The sequence below is a fragment of the Periplaneta americana genome, chromosome 10 (genome assembly GCF_040183065.1).
Source record: "Periplaneta americana isolate PAMFEO1 chromosome 10, P.americana_PAMFEO1_priV1, whole genome shotgun sequence".
In the NCBI taxonomy this organism is placed as follows: Eukaryota; Metazoa; Arthropoda; class Insecta; order Blattodea; family Blattidae; genus Periplaneta; species Periplaneta americana.
The window spans coordinates 180,914,864-180,933,126 of NC_091126.1; the positions used below are offsets into that span (position 1 = coordinate 180,914,864).

The 18,263-nt window shown below is 34.1% G+C and overlaps 1 protein-coding gene across 1 annotated transcript in view; it reads left to right on the forward strand.

Moving 5' to 3' along the window:
- LOC138708216 (uncharacterized) overlaps positions 1–18,263 on the forward strand; it is a 429,355-nt gene that overhangs the window by 272,810 nt on the left and 138,282 nt on the right. The window contains exon 5 of the mRNA XM_069838546.1: positions 15,917–16,191. Coding sequence (XP_069694647.1) covers positions 15,917–16,191 — 275 coding nt within the window. The remainder of the gene's footprint in view (positions 1–15,916; positions 16,192–18,263) is intronic.

Genomic DNA, 18,263 nt, shown 5'->3' on the forward strand with positions numbered 1-18,263 from the left:
TGATATTTAGTTCAATATGTTTTATTGAAATGTGTACCACTGTACGCCGTCTTATTATTTGTAAAAGTAAATGAAAAAACTCTGACGAACGAAAGATTAAATAAATAGGTAATTTTTCCCTCTTTTAAAGGTTTTTACAGTAATCAGCACTTCATCGAATTGCATGTTTTTCGAGAGAAAAAATCCGAACGCCTATAATATCAGGTTAAGCTCTTCGCAATCTAGTTTGTATGTTCCCGTACTCATGTTTTAATGATATATTTTAACTTATAGTAAGAAAGAAAGTACGTTACTGCGTCTATGGCTCAGCAAAGGACGCTGGTGCTTCATTCAGGCGACCCGAGTTCAGTCACCGTCCTGACCGTGGTGGAATTATTTATGGCGAACAAAACAAACGCTGGAAAGAGTTTTTCTTGGAATACTCCCAATTTCCTTTTTCATTCCACCAATACTTTCACCTATCACCAGCAGTAATTACAACTAGGCTGAAAATAAATGGAGTCTTGGGTTTCTACGGATCTGTGATGCTTGAGGCTACGAGTTCTAGGATTGTATCAAATATTGAACCTAGCACTGTCAGGGCTGAGGCGAGATGGCCTACCTGTCAACATATCATTCACGAATGCCAGCCACACCATCCGTCGGAAACTTGAAAATCATCGCATAGAGGCCTATAGGGCGCACAAAGATCCGAAACTTCCAGTCTGGGGCCTCGCATGTATCAGTACAGTTAATACTGTAATACACCATACGTGCTGAAATCACTAGCCGTTAGGCCTATGCCAAAACAGGAACTTTCGTTTAAACGATATGAGAACGGCGTATTCATTTAGAATTTTCTGGGGAGCCTGATCTTGCAGCAGCCTAAATGTTCTTTCTTCGTTTGGAAAATATTATGGTATTCCCACATACTGCTAAATACTGGACAGACCGTTAGAATAAGAATTTTCAGTGTTTCTGGATTTTATCTGTAAACTTTTCTCTGTAAGTCTATGTTTTAGGAGACCTTCATTCTGAGTCCCCCACACAGAGTCATTATTTGCGAGAATGCTCCGGTCTTGATGAGGGAGAGAAATGCTTTACCCCTACCGAGAATCCGTATGCAGTAGTTCACGGTTCACTAGTTGGTAATTTTCCCAATAACATTTATACAGGGGAATATAGAAGATGAATATGTGATCGTGTTGGCCTGTGCCTGCAATAGATGACAAACTGTGCAAAATTGAATTAGCGTCGGCAGTGGGACTGATATTGACTCGCCAAATCACACCGAAACCAAACCAATAATGTTCAGTGTTCCTCGTATGAGGAATGAGTGATGATTTATTTTCACACAGAGCGAAAGGCTATTGTAATATTAAATATTCGGATGTGCTACGCGTCTCCTGCTGGATCTGCTGGACATTGATTGTCAAGGGAATTCGACACCCTTCCTATTATATTCTTTGTTTAATCGTTGTCATAAAAGTAAATTTTGATGCTGTGTTCGTTAGACGAGTAGTCTATATAAACTTAAGTATAACATTTAGTTCAGAGTGGAGCTGAAGAAAGTTATATGTAGCAGTGGTATGCGCACCCCATGTTTGTTGGTAATTATTCCATTATACATATTTCCTTTTACAGTAACAATTCTTGTTTTTCCTTGCTTCAGTAACATTTTACACAATTCATTGCTATTCTGTTACTTCTTATACAGGGACATCATTTTATTTTTACTTCAATTTTTATTGTACTGTACCTGCATTTTTTCGTGTACTTCACTCCCACCCCTTCTTCTAATGAAGTTCAACCGTCCTCCACACAGATCCACTACCGCATATACAGTCATAGTAGCCTTACGGTCATAGTAAACAGAACGTTCCAAAAATATGTTCACGTTTTCCAGTGACGAAAGAGCTTTCAATATTCAATCATTTTCGCACAGGTACTGTCGTCCATTTGCCTACGTCGTATTCCGGTTTCCCCCACCTGCTTTTATTCGCCAGCTAGTGGCTGGGCTGTCTCAGCTCTTTTCTGAGAACATTAATTTTTGTTAGGAATTGGACGTCTACGTAATATTATACAACTGTTTAAAATAACTTAAATAAAAGAGCCACGTTAAGTAATTAACTGTCACGTGATTTCCTCCCTTTCTACGACCCTACGACATAACCACTTGGACGGACAGTAGATAGTATGTCTGAGTAATTTTATCTTTTCGGATCGGGCAGAAGTAAAGATTGAATTTACAGTACGTAAGGTACTCTTTTATAGAGTAGGTACAGAATTACTAGAGTTACTAGTACGAAGGAAGAAACTGGCAATTGGTATTAGGTACAATAGTCTATAGTGCGATAATATGCACATTACAACTGAAGCCTGTATCGAAATGAACGGCCACCATTTTAAAAGATGTGTTTAAATATCCATATTATGATTATTTTTCAATTTAACTTCATTCTCTATATTGTACACTAATGTGCTGTAGACGTATAATATACACTGCATAATGAATACGTCCACATGGACAGCTCAGTTCGTGAGTAAAAACACTCATTGTTAATACTGTACTGTATTTTGATTAAACAAAAACCTAATGAAAATGATCAAACTCAAAAGCGTAAAATTTCCTAGTTTACTTAAATGGATGAACTACTTTACTTCCCTCCTATACCTAGTAAAGTGATTTGTTTGTATATTACGCCAGTATCGTTGAACTCCAGTCGTGGAAGGGGGTAGCAAACGGCGTTGATCCAGAAGTATAGGCAAGTTAATATTAAAAATGTTAGTAAAAATAAAATTATGTCCCCGTATAATTACAATGCAGTTGCAGGTACGAAGGTTAAAATATGTATTTCGGGGGTAAGCTAGCAAAAAAGATTGACTATCACTACTATAGACTGTCTCAAACTTAAAAGAAAACAGGAAGGTAAATGAACTCTCACGTCCTAACATCTGAGTTTTGCCAGTGTAGGCGACCACTGTGTGCAGTTGCGAAATGTTGGGCATGTTGCTTTGCATACACTGCGAGAGCCCAAAGTCATTTGAATATCAGCTTTTATTTAATGAATAGGATTCGAACATATCCGAGATGCTGTCAAATGCGTGAAATTCCTCCAATCTTTTAATGCAGTCTGTAGGAATATGTAAATTAACATAGATCTACTGTCAAAAAACATACCAAGATACGTAAGAATAGAATAATATCATCGAGAATTGTCTCACATGAAGTATTTCAACCGAGAAATTAGATTTTTATAAGTGAAACGAACTCACAATAGCCCATAACACTGGGAGGCAACGAGGGTAGAGCCGCACAATGGCATTTATTCAAGCTGTGGGCCTATTTATTTTCTTCACCGGACGTGAGATTGGTGGAGTTTTCATCATAGCTTATACATAAAAACAATTTCTCACTCACTTCACTCCATATCTCTTTGGTCAGTCCTCTCTGTACTTTAGAATTACTCAAGTTCATTTGCTGCACAAAATCCCGGAGAAACATGTAACATCGAAAAATCTTTTGCAGAATGAAAAGTTACATTTGTTTGCATCAAATTTCTGCACATTTAAAGGACAAAAATTGAATTCTTTCAGTAATCTATTATAATACACTGCTCTCTTAAACTGACTGAGCATATTGGGAATTCAATCAATGGCTTTCCCAAAACACGGTATGACGTGTTACATATAAAACAATTTTTATCTCGAAAAGAAAGGAAAAATTGTATTAAACTTTTTTGTTTGAAATATCTCAAAGAATAACCCCCTAAAAGTAATGACATTACTTACGGTTCAGCCCGCATTAGGCGCGCCTTCGTTTGATGGTGACATGCGCAGGCCTGCACTGCAGCGAACCCCATGCATGTCGTGACATGCACCACACAGGTTGCGTAGCAATGCATTAGTAAAAACCAACGAGCTAGAGTTTCATAGAGTGGCTTTGCAGCCGCCATGTTTGAAGACATTTGAACATCCGTCCGCCATGTTTTTTATAGTACAGGGAATGGAAGGGACGTGGCAGATCTGTTAATATGTACATCACATATTAAGGAGAGCAATTGTTAAAGGACAATGAACAAGTTACGCAAATTTATTTTTAATGATTACATATTATAAATCATTCACATTTGAAGGGTTCATTGGAAAAACGATAAATGTAGGCCTACACATTTTAAGGGTGATGTCATTATCTAATTCGCTATATTACTGTAAACCTCAGTCTTCTTGTTATCAAAACTGATAGAAAGAAGGAGAATTATCACCACGGATGAAGTCACCCTGTCTTTCATTTCCAGCAGGAACACTAATAAATTTTGCAGTAATATACTGAATTAGATCATTATCTCCCTCTTATAAGAAATGTTACATTCATCCTTTTCCCCTGTACCTTTCATTTATTTCAGAGTAGATTTTTTCGCTTCTCCACTTTATTTTATTTTATTTTTTGTTGTATTCTATAGATCTTATATTATTATCATTGACTTGCGCTAGCCTTTACCTCACTAGCAATTTTGGCGAAACTTTCCTCGATAAAAACTGCTTGGCCACCCACTAACGAGTTCTTTAATTGGGTAGCTTCACACAATGTCATAAGTATCTGTAGGCCTACGCTTGAGCTAGAGTAAAAAATGCAGAGTTAGGGCAAACTTCCTTATCTGCTGTGAATACTGGGAACCTTACCATAAATCTGCATTTTCAAAAGCTCTTTCAGCACATCACTCTTCAACATATCAGACACTGAATGACACAATGACACAATCTTCTATTCAAGCCAGTCATTAAATTTTCTAAGTTTAACACATTCTTTATGTTTCACACGCTGCGCTGATTCTTCAATTCTATGTTCTCTGCCAGTACCCGATTATGCGTAACTGTAAGCTTCTTTGACTTCTCAAATTATTAGTTGTGATCATCACAAGCAGCTGAAAGAATAAAATGCCATTATTTTATGATACAAATGTAACATATAAATTATACACCTATATATTATCATGGTTAAAAAATAGTCAACTCATGTTACAGATAATGAATTTAATTCCATTCGTTCATTCATTCATTCATTCATTCATTCATTCATTCATTCATTTACAGTGTTCTACCCAAGGTCAGATATTTCACGCAAACCCAGCAATCTGCAGTCTTTCCTATTTGTCGCCTTTCTCTTAGTCTCCGCATATGATTTAATCACAAGTTACCTTTAAATCTTAAGATCAGTAGGCTAATCTCAGATGAAATATGGAAACACTCAATACTCTAAGAACTTACACTATTATTATGTTTTTTTATTAGAAAGTGAAGTTGCCAATAAAACAATTATATATACTCTAATTTTCAAAATAGAAACCCAAAATATATATGTCGATTTTATATGTTAAATATAGGCCTATTAATTAATTAATTAATTAATTAATTAATTCATTCATTCATTCATTCATTCAGTGTTTTGCCCAAGGGCAGGTCTTTCATTGCAAACCCAGCTTTCTCCAGTCTTTCCTATGTTCTGCCTTCCTCTTTGTTTCCTCATATGCTCCATATATCTTAATGTCGTGTATCATCTGATATATTCTTCAACCTCGAACTCTTCTCCCGTTCAGCATTCCTTCCAGTGCATCCTTCAGTAGGCAGTTTCTTCTCAGCCAGTGACCTAACCAATTCCTTTTCCTCTTCCTGATCGGTTTGAGCATCATTCTTTCTTCACCCACTCTTTCCAACACAGCTTCATTTCTTATTCTATCTGTCCACTTCACACGTTCCATTCTTCTCCATATCCACATTTGAAATGCTTCTATTCTCTTCTCTTCACTTCGTCGTAATGTCCATGTTTCTGCCCCATATAATGCCACACTCCATGCAAAGCACTTCAATGTAGGCCTATGTTCTTGTTTAGTCAACTGTCCGAAGACAGGTCTGAACCTCACAAGTGATACCAAGAAGGCACCACTTATGAGGCAACTAGGCCAGGAGATAATGGGATAGGGTGTCCAGTTCCTTTCTCCCTCAATAGAATACATCGCCGACTAGCTACATAATACACTAGTCAGACTTCAGATGCATACAAACAATTGTTCTTGCTCTGACACATATCGTCAAGTGAGATGTACTGCCTGATAATAGATGTAGGCCTACATATCAACCAGAAACCCAGAGGCCTATAGAGCCTACTACATTTATTTATGTATTTATTTATTTGTTTATTAGTTTATTTATTTATTTGTTTATTTGTTTGTTTATTTATTTGTTTGTTCGTTTGTTCGTTTGTTTGTTTGTTTGTTTATTATTAGTTATTTATTTATTTACTTATTTATTTATTTACTTATTTAGTTATTTACTTATTTAGTTATTTATTTATTTATTTATTTATTTATTTATTTATTTATTTATTTATTTATTTATTTATTTGTTTGTTTATTTGTTTATTTGTTTGTTTGTTTATTTGTTTGTTTATTTTTTGTTTATTTCTTTATTTATTTATTTATTTGTTTATTTATTTATTTATTTATTTATTTATTTATTTATTTATTTATTTATTTATTTATTTATCTATTTATTTATTTATTTATTTATTTATTTATTTATTTTGCTAATAATCGTAACATAAAAAATAACATACAGAAAAACTTTAGCTCGCCCCTGAAAGAGCAGAACTCGTGCTCAGGGGCGGATTCCTGAATTATACAATACAATTTGTCTTATGTCTACTGTGCAATTATAGTATATAAATTTAAATTTACAATTTTTCAATTTTTATAAAATCCATACATAACTTTTTTTATTTAATACTAGAACTATTAGAATTGACAAGATTAGGATATTTAAATATAAATTTGTTATATATTCTTGGGCCTAAATTACTACTATGATTAAATAGTGTAACAGTGTTGCATTTTGGTTCAAACAGTCTTAAAGAATTCATACCTTTTGTTTCATAACTACAGTATGAGAATACAATTCAAAATTATTTCGATTTTTATGTATAAATTTTATTAATACAAAACTGTATAATAAATTTGTCTTACGTTAAGTACATTAAAGTCTAGAAACAAATTTTGAGATGGGAAATCAATAGGTTTATGAAGACATATTTTAATTATTTTCTTCTGTATTAAATAAAGTGGATTAAATTTGGATTTAAATGAGCTATCCCATCCTACAATTCCATACATAATTACCGATTGAAATAAAGTTAAATATATTATACGTAATAAACTTATTGACAAGTAATTCCTCAATAAAACATAATATACTATTTTACGTAATTTATTACAAAGGTAATTAATGTGTTGGTTCCATTTTAAATGATTATCGAAAATTATGCCTAAATACTTAACTTCAGAGGACTCTTTAATAATCGGACATTTACACTGTATAAGACAACAATCAGAATTATGTAATTTAAAACTTAATATAGATGTAGGAGGTTTGTTGCATTTTTCAGATAATGAGAATGGAATAATTATGGTTTTATTTTCGTTGATAGAAAGATAATTTATGTCAAACCATTTTTTTATTAATTTAAGTCCATTATTTGAATTATTATATGCATCATACCAGGTTTTTCCACCAAAAAGTAAAAGTGTGTCATCTGCATAAGAATAGTGAACACCATTGTATTGTTGTAAGTCAATTTTTAATAAGTCATTAATATATATTAAAAATAGAATAGGGCCTAGAACTGTGCCTTGGGGAACACCTATATTAATAATTAAAAGTTCACTTGAATAATTGTCAATTTTCGTTATTTGAATTCTGTCGTTAAGATACGATTTTATTAAGTTTAAAGCATTACCTTTGATTCCTAATAAGTCTAATTTCTCAATTAAGATATCATGTTTCACTGTATCAAATGCTTTTCTTATGTCCAGGAAAATACCAATACATTTTTTACCTTGATCAAATTCTCTATTTTTTTAGTAACTTGATATATTGCATTATTTGTACTGAATTTTTTTCGAAAACCAAATTGATTATCACTTAGTATATTATGTTTATCAAGATAATTCATTAATCGAACTTTAATACATTTTTCTAGTAATTTTGAAATACATGAAAGTAATGATATTGGTCCAAAATTGTTCATATTTCTTATGTCTCCTGTTTTAAAAATAGGTTTCACAATTGCATTTTTTAATTTATTTGGGAATTTGCCATTTAGAAAACATAAATTAAAAATATCAGTTAGAGGTTTGGCAATATAATTTATAACCATCTTAAGTATTTTAGCACTTATGTTATCAGGACCGGGTGATACATTATTTTTTAAAGTTTTGGCTATATTGATTGTTTCGTCATCTGTTACGGGGTAAAGATACATACAAACATTTACTGAAGTTACATTGCTAAGAAAATTGTTATTTTTATAGACGATACAATATCCAAGCCAATGTTTGTAAAATACGACTTAAATTCTGTTGCAATATGTATTTTATCACTTAAGATTAAACCATTTCGAGAAACAATCTCATTAAATTGTTCTTTTTTATTTACTTCAATATTTGCCGCTTCTCGCACAGTTTGCCAAAACATTTTAGAATTATTGCTATATTTTTCTAATTTGATAGAGAAATAATTAGCTTTCGCTCTCTTTATTACGTTAGATAATATGTTACGAATTTTTTTAAATTTGTTTTTTAAATAATATTAAATGGTTCTTTTCTTAATTTGCTTGCAAGTTTGTCTCTCTTACGGATTGATTTAACTATACCATTTGTAATCCATGGTTTAATCTTTTTAAACTTACTAGAAACTTTTTGAGTAGTTTTATTTGTGTGCTTTCGCTCTCTTTATTACGTTAGATAATATGTTACGAATTTTTTTAAATTTGTTTTTTAAATAATATTAAATGGTTCTTTTCTTAATTTGCTTGCAAGTTTGTCTCTCTTACGGATTGATTTAACTATACCATTTGTAATCCATGGTTTAATCTTTTTAAACTTACTAGAAACTTTTTGAGTAGTTTTATTTGTGTGCTTTATAATATTCGTATTTAAAATTTGATAAAAAATTTCGATACCATTATCGGGATCATTACAACTCATTACAATATCTCATGTTTCATTACTTATATCTAACAATAGGTCATCATAATTGATATTACTGTTATATTTATAAGTCTCAGAGTCTTCAAAATCTACTTTATTAATAAATGTAATTAAAGCACTGGAAGTGTAATGGTCAGTAATATTGCTATGATAAACACTTGGTATAAATTCAAGTAGTTTGTTATTGGTTTTAAAGAAAATATGATCCAGACAGTTTTTCGACTGTGGTCTACAGTAGTTACGGATTTTAATAACTGGTAAAAACCAAATTCATATATGATATTCATATATCTATGCCCTAAGTCATCCATAGAGTCATCTAGAATTTGAATGTTAATATCTCCAATTATAATGTGGTTATTAACATTTTTCTTGTTTATTAGAAAGCTTTCCACATCATTTATAAATTCAGCTTTGTTTAAATTGGGGGATCTATATATTGTCGTTAACTCAATAATAGTATTGTTGAAATTAAATTTAAGATGTATGCAATTTGAATTTAAAATTTCAATATCTGAAGCTGAAACTTCAATATCATTTCTAAAATACACTACAATGCCATCACATTTATTGTACTTACAAGGTTTAATAAACTTATTATAATTTGGTATGTCAAAACCTATATCATAACGAAGCCAAGTTTCAGTAAGTACTATTATGTCAAAATTGAAAGAAAAGTGTTGTAAGAAGGCACAAAATTCAGAGAAATTCTTTTTTATACTACGAATGTTTAAATGAATCAGTTTTAAATTAAGATGTTTACAGTAAGCAATATAATTATCAAAGTTAAGTATGTCATTAAATATTTTTGTCGGGTTACACTTGATAATTATCTACATTGTTATATAGGTTGTTATTGTTGTTATCGATGATGACAGTTAAGTATAAACAATACAATGAAAATAATCAAGAGGTGTAATTGCCTAACAATTACAATTTTTCAAGATCATAGTAATTAAACACTCTATTCACTTGGGAATTTTCATTTTTCCTAATAAAAATTTTGCAGTCTTTAACCCAAGTGAATTTGTAACCTTTTTCTCTGGCTGTAAGTTTTGTCTTGTTGAACAGATTTTTCATGAACGGCGTAAGATGATCCGAAGCTGTGACCAAACCAGAATGGAATTGCTGACAAATTGTTTGAGTTGGAAGGCCGAATCCTTCTTTGTTATTTTTAGCCTCTTCTCGGAAACGGCTTAGCCATAGATCGCGACTTGAACGTCTAGCAAACCGCACAACAATTGGTCGTGTACGGAACATTCCATTATTAGCCTATATATTGATTTCTCCACTTCGATGTGCTTACTTGTTGCTTCCTTCTGCTGCTCTTCTTATTTTATGCAGACATTTGAGATGGGAAAATGTGGAAACAGGCAGGGTGAAACTTGGTGTGAAATGACTATTTGCATTAGCTGTTCCTTTTATTCAATCGAATCTTCGTTTGCCCGTAATTTCGATGAAGAGATATACGTACTTGCCGAAAACAGTCACGGAATTTAGTGACGTTATCATTTTCGGGTTTTTCAGCCATGAAGTTGTCAGCAAAATAGTCATCCACTCCTTCAATTTAAAAAAAAAATAGAAACAAAATATTTATATATGTAGAACTTAAGGCCCATAATTAAGTATCTATGATTATCGATGGCCGAGAAGTGATACTTAGCATCTACAAAAATTGCTATTTAATTCAACTACATTTTTATTATCGTCACAAAAGTGGACAGTTAACTACCTAATATTTTGTTCTCGAATAGAAGAACTTGCAAAGCAGAAACATCTATAAAAATGTTGTCTAGTTTGGGAAAAATTAATTTTTAAAACATTTGTTTGAATCGCCTGCAAATTTACAGATACGAGGTATCGCCTTTTAGTCATCAGTATATATATATATATATATATATATATATATATATATGAGCCGTTGAGAGCAGAAGTGGTGTAAGTCAAAAATGGGTAATGAGGGTTAAAGTAAACATTCTGTAAAATACAGCGCAAAGTAGCAATTAATATTCAATTTATTTAAACTATTAGTAGTCAGTGAATAGCACGAAGAACATATTAATCAGTATCAATTATATGATAATGGTGATATGAATAGTAAATTCAATGTGTTTCATAATACATTCTTAAATATCTTTGAATCCAGTTTTCCTGTAAAGTACAAAAATTCTCAAACATCTAAAAACAATTGGATTACACAAGGCATAAAAATCTCTTGTAAAACTAAGAGATCTCTCTATAGTAATGACCCCAAATTAATAGCTCACTTTAAAAAGTACTCTAAAATATTACACAAAGTAATCTTAAAAGCCAAAGAACTTTACTATAACGGAATTATTATAAACTCGAATAATAAAATCAAAACAACTTGGAACATAATAAAGAAAGAAAGTGGAAAGTGTACAAGTAAAGAACAAGGTTACACTCTTGTAACAGATAATAGAAAAACATCAGATGCAACAGAAGTTGCGAACATATTCAACAATAATTTTCTCTCAATAACTGATAACCTAAATATCCCACAGAATAATAATAATAATAATAATAATAATAATAATAATAATAATAATAATAATGTCATCGATTGTTTGAAAATATCTATTCCTGTAACTTTCCCAAATATTCAAATTTTTCCAACAAATTCACGAGAAATAATTACAATTCTAAAGCAATTAAAGTCTAAAAATTCCTCGGGATATGATGAAATTACTGGTAAAATATTAAAAGCCAGTTCACAAATAATAGCCAGCCCCTGTCTTAATTATGTAACTTTTCAATGTTTAATGGTGTATTTCCAGAGCGACTGAAATATTCAGTTGTTATTCCTTTATTCAAGAAAGGGGACAGAACCTCGCCCGAAAACTATAGACCCATATCCCTTCTACCAGTCTTCTCAAAGGTCTTCGAAAAAGTTATATATAAGAGATTATATCATCAACTTGATAGATACAACATTCTCATTCCGGAACAATTTGGATTCAGAAAGAATAAATCAACTGAGCAAGCGAAGTTTAATTTAACTGATAAAATTCTGGAAGCTATTAATAAAAAATTACAAGTAGGAGGGATATTCTGTGATCTCTCCAAAGTTTTTGATTGTATTAACCATAAAATTCCACTAAAAAAATTAGAATACTATGGTATTAAAGGCATAGCATATCAGTGATTTGAGTCATATCTCCTAAACAGAAAACAAAAGTGGAAATCAACGCATTTATTAACTCCTTTAAATCTACTTCAACATGGGGAAATGTTCATATAGGGGTCCCACAAGGATCTATATTAAGGCCTCTTCTTTTTCTAATTTTTATAAATGACCTTGGTCCCATAATAAAAGGAATAGGTTATCCTATACTATTTGCAGATGACACAAGTATTATAATTACAGACAAGAACTTTGCCACATTCAAATATAAAACAGAAACAATTCTCCTTAAAATTTATGACTGGTTTACAACCAATAAACTAACATTAAACATTAATAAAATTAACATAATTCAATTTAAAGCCACTTCAAATTTAATCTCTGAAACATTGGACACAACTATCAACAATATACCTCTACTATAAACATCAACAACCAAATTTCTTGGCTTGCATATTAATAATAAAATTAATTTGAAAACTCATATCAAAGAAATAACCCCCAAACGTAGCTCAGCATGCTTCGCAATTAGGTCGTTACAACAATTTCTAAACAACAGTATCTTAAAGACAATATATTTTGCCAATTTTCATTCCATTATGTCCTACGGAATAACATTTTGGGAAAATTCTGTAGATAGTAAAAATATATTCTTATTACAAAAAGAGCCATTAGAATAATAGTTGGAGCAAAGGCAAGAGTATCATGTAGATTATTTTTAAAAAAATTAGAGATTCTAACCTTAACAAATCAATACATATACTCTACAATAAATTTCCTCTTATGTAATAAAGAAAATGTTCCAACTAACTCAGCCATACATAGTGTAAATACCCGCAGAAGGAATGATTTTCATACGCCATCATCAAATTTATCATGCTTTCAAAGAGGAGTACGTTACATGGAGATAAAAATGTTCAATAGTCTTCCTGAAGACATTAAGAATCATAGCCAAAACCCTGCATTACTTAAGGTAAAACTAAAAAATTACTTAATATCTCACACTTCCTATTCTGTAGATGAATTCTTGACATTTCACAGTACTGTGTAAATATTATAATACTATTAAAAGGTAAACATATTACATTGTATAAAATATTATTGTTATTAAGGTATTAATTCTGTACATATTTCATATTTGCATTTTATATGTATTGCATTTTTATTTAAACGTAAGAATTGGACATGTTCTTTATTCTATGCTATTAAGCAAATGTAAGAATATTATGGAACGAATAAATCTATCTATCTATCTATCTATCTATCTATCTATCTATCTATCTATCTATCTATCTATCTATCTATCTATCTATCTATCTATCTATCTATCTATCTATCTATCTATCTATCTATCTATCTATCTATCTATCTATCTATCTGTCTAATTGCTACTTTGCGCTGTATTGTACAGAATTTTTACTTTAAACCTCATCACCCAATTTTGACTCACACCACTTCTGCTCTGAACGGCTCATATATATATATATATATATATATATATATATGTATGTAATATATATATATATATATATATATATATATATATATATATATTACATACTGGTGGAGAAATCAATGACATAGTCTAAATAATGAAATGTCTCGTTTTGAGTTTAACAAGAAGTCATAAGAAAATATACTTAGGGGAAAAAAATGAAGTTAGAGGAATGATCACTTTAAAATAATGTAACAGGTTACTTGGCTTAACATTTTAACCACACCTATGTAATTTCGTAGCCAATTATAAATCTGTTGAAGTGGGAAGGAAAATGATAGCGTAATCTAAACGGGTACCTGTATAAAGGACACAGTTTACACATCTCTGTGGCATTTACATGCGTCGGTAATGCAGTTTACATTGGTGGGGTTAAGTAGGTGAGAATGGCTCAGTTTACATTGGTGGCGTTAAATAGGTGAGAGTGGCGCAGTTTACATTGGTGAGGTTAAGTAGGTGAGAGTGGCGCAGTTTACATTGGTGGGGTTAAGTAGGTGAGAGTGGCGCAGTTTACATTGGTGAGGTTAAGTAGGTGAGAGTGGCGCAGTTTACATTGGTGGGGTTAAGTAGGTGAGAATGGCGCAGTTTACATTGGTGAGGTTAAGTAGGAGAGAGTGGCGCAGTTTACATTGGTGGGATTAAGTAGGTGAGAATGGCGCAGTTTACATTGGTGAGGTTAAGTAGGTGAGAGTGGCGCAGCTTGCATTGGTGGGGTAAAGTAGATGAGAGTGGCGCAATTTACATTGATGGGGTTAAGTAAGTGAGAGTGGCGCAGTTTACATTGGTGGGGTTAAGCAGGTGAGAGTGGCGCAATTTAGATTGGTGGGGTTAAGTAGGTGAGAGTGGCGCAGTTTACATTGGTGAGGTTAAGTAGATGAGAGTGGCGCAGTTTACATTGGTGGGGTTAAGTAGGTGAGAGTGGCGCAGTTTACATTGGTGGGGTTAAGTAGATGATGGTGGCGCAGTTTACATGGGTGGGGTTAAGTAGGTGAGAGTGGCGCAGTTTACATTGGTGGGGTTAAGTAGGTGAGAGTGGCGCAGTTTACATGGGTGGGGTTAAGTAGGTGAGAGTGGCGCAGTTTACATTGGTGGGGTTAAGTAGATGAGGGTGGCGCAGTTTACATTGGTGGGATTAAGTAGGTGAAAGTGGCGCAGGTTACATTGGTGGGCTTAAGTAGGTGAGAGTGGCGCAGTTTACATTGATGGGGTTAAGTAAGTGAGAGTGGCGCAGTTTACATTGGTGGCGTTAAGTAGGTGAGAGTGGCGCAGTTTACATTGGTGAGGTTAAGAAAGTGAGAGTGGCGCAGTTTACATTGGTGGGGTTAAGTAAGTGAGAGTGGCGCAGTTTACATTGGTGGGGTTAAGTAGGTGAGAGTGGCGCAGTTTACATTGATGGGGTTAAGTGAGAGTATCGCAGTTTACATTGGTGGGATTAAGTAGGTGAGAGTGGCGCAGTTTACATTGGTGGGGTTAAGTGAGAGTGGCGCAGTTTACATTGTTGGGGTTAAGTAGGTGAATGTGGCGCAGTTTACATTGGTGGGGTTAAGTAGGTGAGAGTGGCGCAATTTACATTTGTGGGGTTAAGTAGGTGAGAGTGGCGCAGTTTACATTGGTGGGGTTAAGTAAGTGAGAGTGGCGCAGTTTACATTGGTGGGGTTAAGTAGTTGAGTGTGGCGCAGTTTACATTGGTGGCGTTAAGTAGGTGAGAGTGGCGCAGTTTACATTGGTGAGGTTAAGAAAGTGAGAGTGGCGCAGTTTACATTGGTGGGGTTAAGTAGGTGAGAGTGGTGCAGTTTACATTGGTGGGGTTAAGTAGATGATGGTGGCGCAGTTTACATTGGTGGGGTTAAGTAAGTGAGAGTGGCGCAGTTTACATTGGTGGGGTTAAGTAAGTGAGAGTGGCGCAGTTTACATTGGTGGTGTTAAATAGATGAGAGTGGCACATTTTATATTGGCGGGGTTAAGTAGAAGAGAGTGGCGCAGTTTACATTGGTGGGGTTAAGTAGGTGAGAGTGGCGAAGTTTGCATTGTTGGGGTTAAGTAAATGAGAGTGGCACATTTTATATTGGCGGGGTTAAGTTGAAGAGAGTGGCGCAGTTTACATTGTTGGGGTTAAGTAAGTGAATGTGGCGCTGTATTTGACGGACGGCTTCAGTGAGAATTTGTCAGTCATTTCTCGCCTATGATTAATTTCGAGAGTGAATGATTTCTGCACTTGAAAACTACTGCTACTAAAACAGTATCTTGTTTTTTCAGGGTTGAACTGGACATCTTAACCCCTGTGAAGACTGAATTCCTAACAGTGAGAGCCGTGGACAATGACACTCAGCACTATAACTCAGAAGTGTATTACAGCATGTTGACAATACACGATGTGGTCACGGTGAACCGCACCACTGGAGTTCTGACACTCAACAAGAGTCTTCGTCCCAACTACAAGCACATGGCATTCACAATATTAGCGAAAGATGGAGGATCTCCACAACGCGTTGGTCGAACAAAGCTCACAATTACAATCAAAATTATTTCAGGTAATGTAAAATATAGGGAACATTAGAATGTGTATAATGTTTCTTCACGAAAGTATATACCAGAACACAAGAAAAAATATTAATTTACTTTAGTAATATATTGAAATTATTTCATTTAAAGTTGATGCCATTGAAGTAAATATATAATTATTTACACTATGTGATCAAAAGTATCCGGACACTCCGCAAAAGACGACACAGTAGTCCGCAGACAGCGCGAGACAGCAGAATGGGACGGTCTGAGGAACTCACGGACTTTCAACGTGGTCAGGTGGTTAGGTGGTACTTGTGTAAGAAGTCTGTGCGTGAGATTTCCACTCCCTAAGCATCCCTAGGTCCACTGCTAGTGATGTTATACTGAAGTATAAATGTGAAGGGATGTGTACAACTCAAAAGCATGTATGCCGACCACCCATGACTTCCAGAGACCGTCGTATGTTGAAGAGAGTCGTACAGCGTAATCGTCAATCATCCACTGCCACCATGACACAGGAATTCCGAACTGCATCACAATCTTCAAGCACCATGACTGTTCGGCGCGAGGTGCGTGAACTTGGTTCCCATGGCCGAGCAGTTGCCCATATCCACACATCACACAGACAAATGTCGAATGCCACCTCGCATGGTGTAAGGAGCGTCGAAACTGATAGATGATAGATGAAGTTAAAATTAATGAAGGCAAAATGACTCCGAGATCCAAAGCTGAAAGCTACCGAGCAATTCTGCTTAAGTGGTTTGGGGGGGGGGGAATCTCGTAAAAATCCCCAAACAGGTAACTTGTCTCAAACAGGATTTGAACCCGAGCCCGATCGTTTCACGTTCAGGCATCCTTACCGTTACTCCACAGTGGTGGACAAAGGAAGTGTTGGTCGGAGCAGACCGGATTTTCCATTAAAAAAAACATACGAGGATGAAGAAAACTCATTTTGAAACGATGTTCCTCACAGCCTATTCAACAAGGAAAGGTGTCCCCTATATACGCCTTGAAGGGCATACAGGTACATCCCCCATGCTTTCTTGACTTCAGCAATAGAACAAGGCGGTGTAGTGAGCACCTCTATTTATTTGTCCATGGTCAGCATCACGCTCCGATCACATTTTTTCCCGGTACAGACTCCGTACTGAATAATTATTAGTAGGAGGCTGAGTGCACTTCGGGGCCTTTCTGGACGTTTTGTCCCAGTCCGTGGCCACTGCTACTCGGCAGCTCTCTGTCGAACAGAATAGGACTATATAAAATTGTTTTCGTATAATTGTAGAGAGAAAAAATGGCTGGATGTGTGCAAGAACGTGTTAACCCTAAAAATGAAACAAATTGAGTTATATGGTGCCATCTGTTGTCAGTGATAGTATTTAGCCTCTGGAAGATGGGCTAACCCGAATGTCAGCTGTGTAATGTGATATTGTGCTCTGAAGTTCTTGTACACTGACGTTCAAAGGTAATTGAATTCCAATTTCTTGATCGTGTAAGCGAACTTTTTAACCACGGGAAAAGTCAGAACCAAAGATATAACAAATTGACAAACTTTGAAATACTTCTGCTAGTTCTCAATAGGTGACCCTATTATTGAAACGGGTAAAAAGTATTTGGGAGAATGTTGATGTAGAATAAGTATAAATGATTCCCAAAACTTACATTATCGTCTAAATCTAATGTTTTTTTCACAATCACGGGAGGGGATATAATTTTGAATTTTGTAATGGGGGTATATTTATGTACTATTCGCGACACTGTTAACTTCGCCATCTATTCATAGAAGTAATGACTAAAGAAGCGTCAATTATACGAACAAGTTATCGAACATTATCGATTAGTGGGGTCAGGTATCTTTGAATGACAGTGTACACTGACCGACCTACGATTTTTTATGATCGTCCAAGCGAACTTTTCAACAGCGGGATAAGTCAGAACCAACGAGAATATTTATCTAAAATTGGCAACAGTGACTATTATCTTCGCAATCTATTCATAGAAGCAATAGCTAAAGAATCCACATTTACACAAATTATCGATCACTATCGATTAGTAGGATCAGAGGTTTTTGAACGTCAGTGTACACTGAGTATGGGTG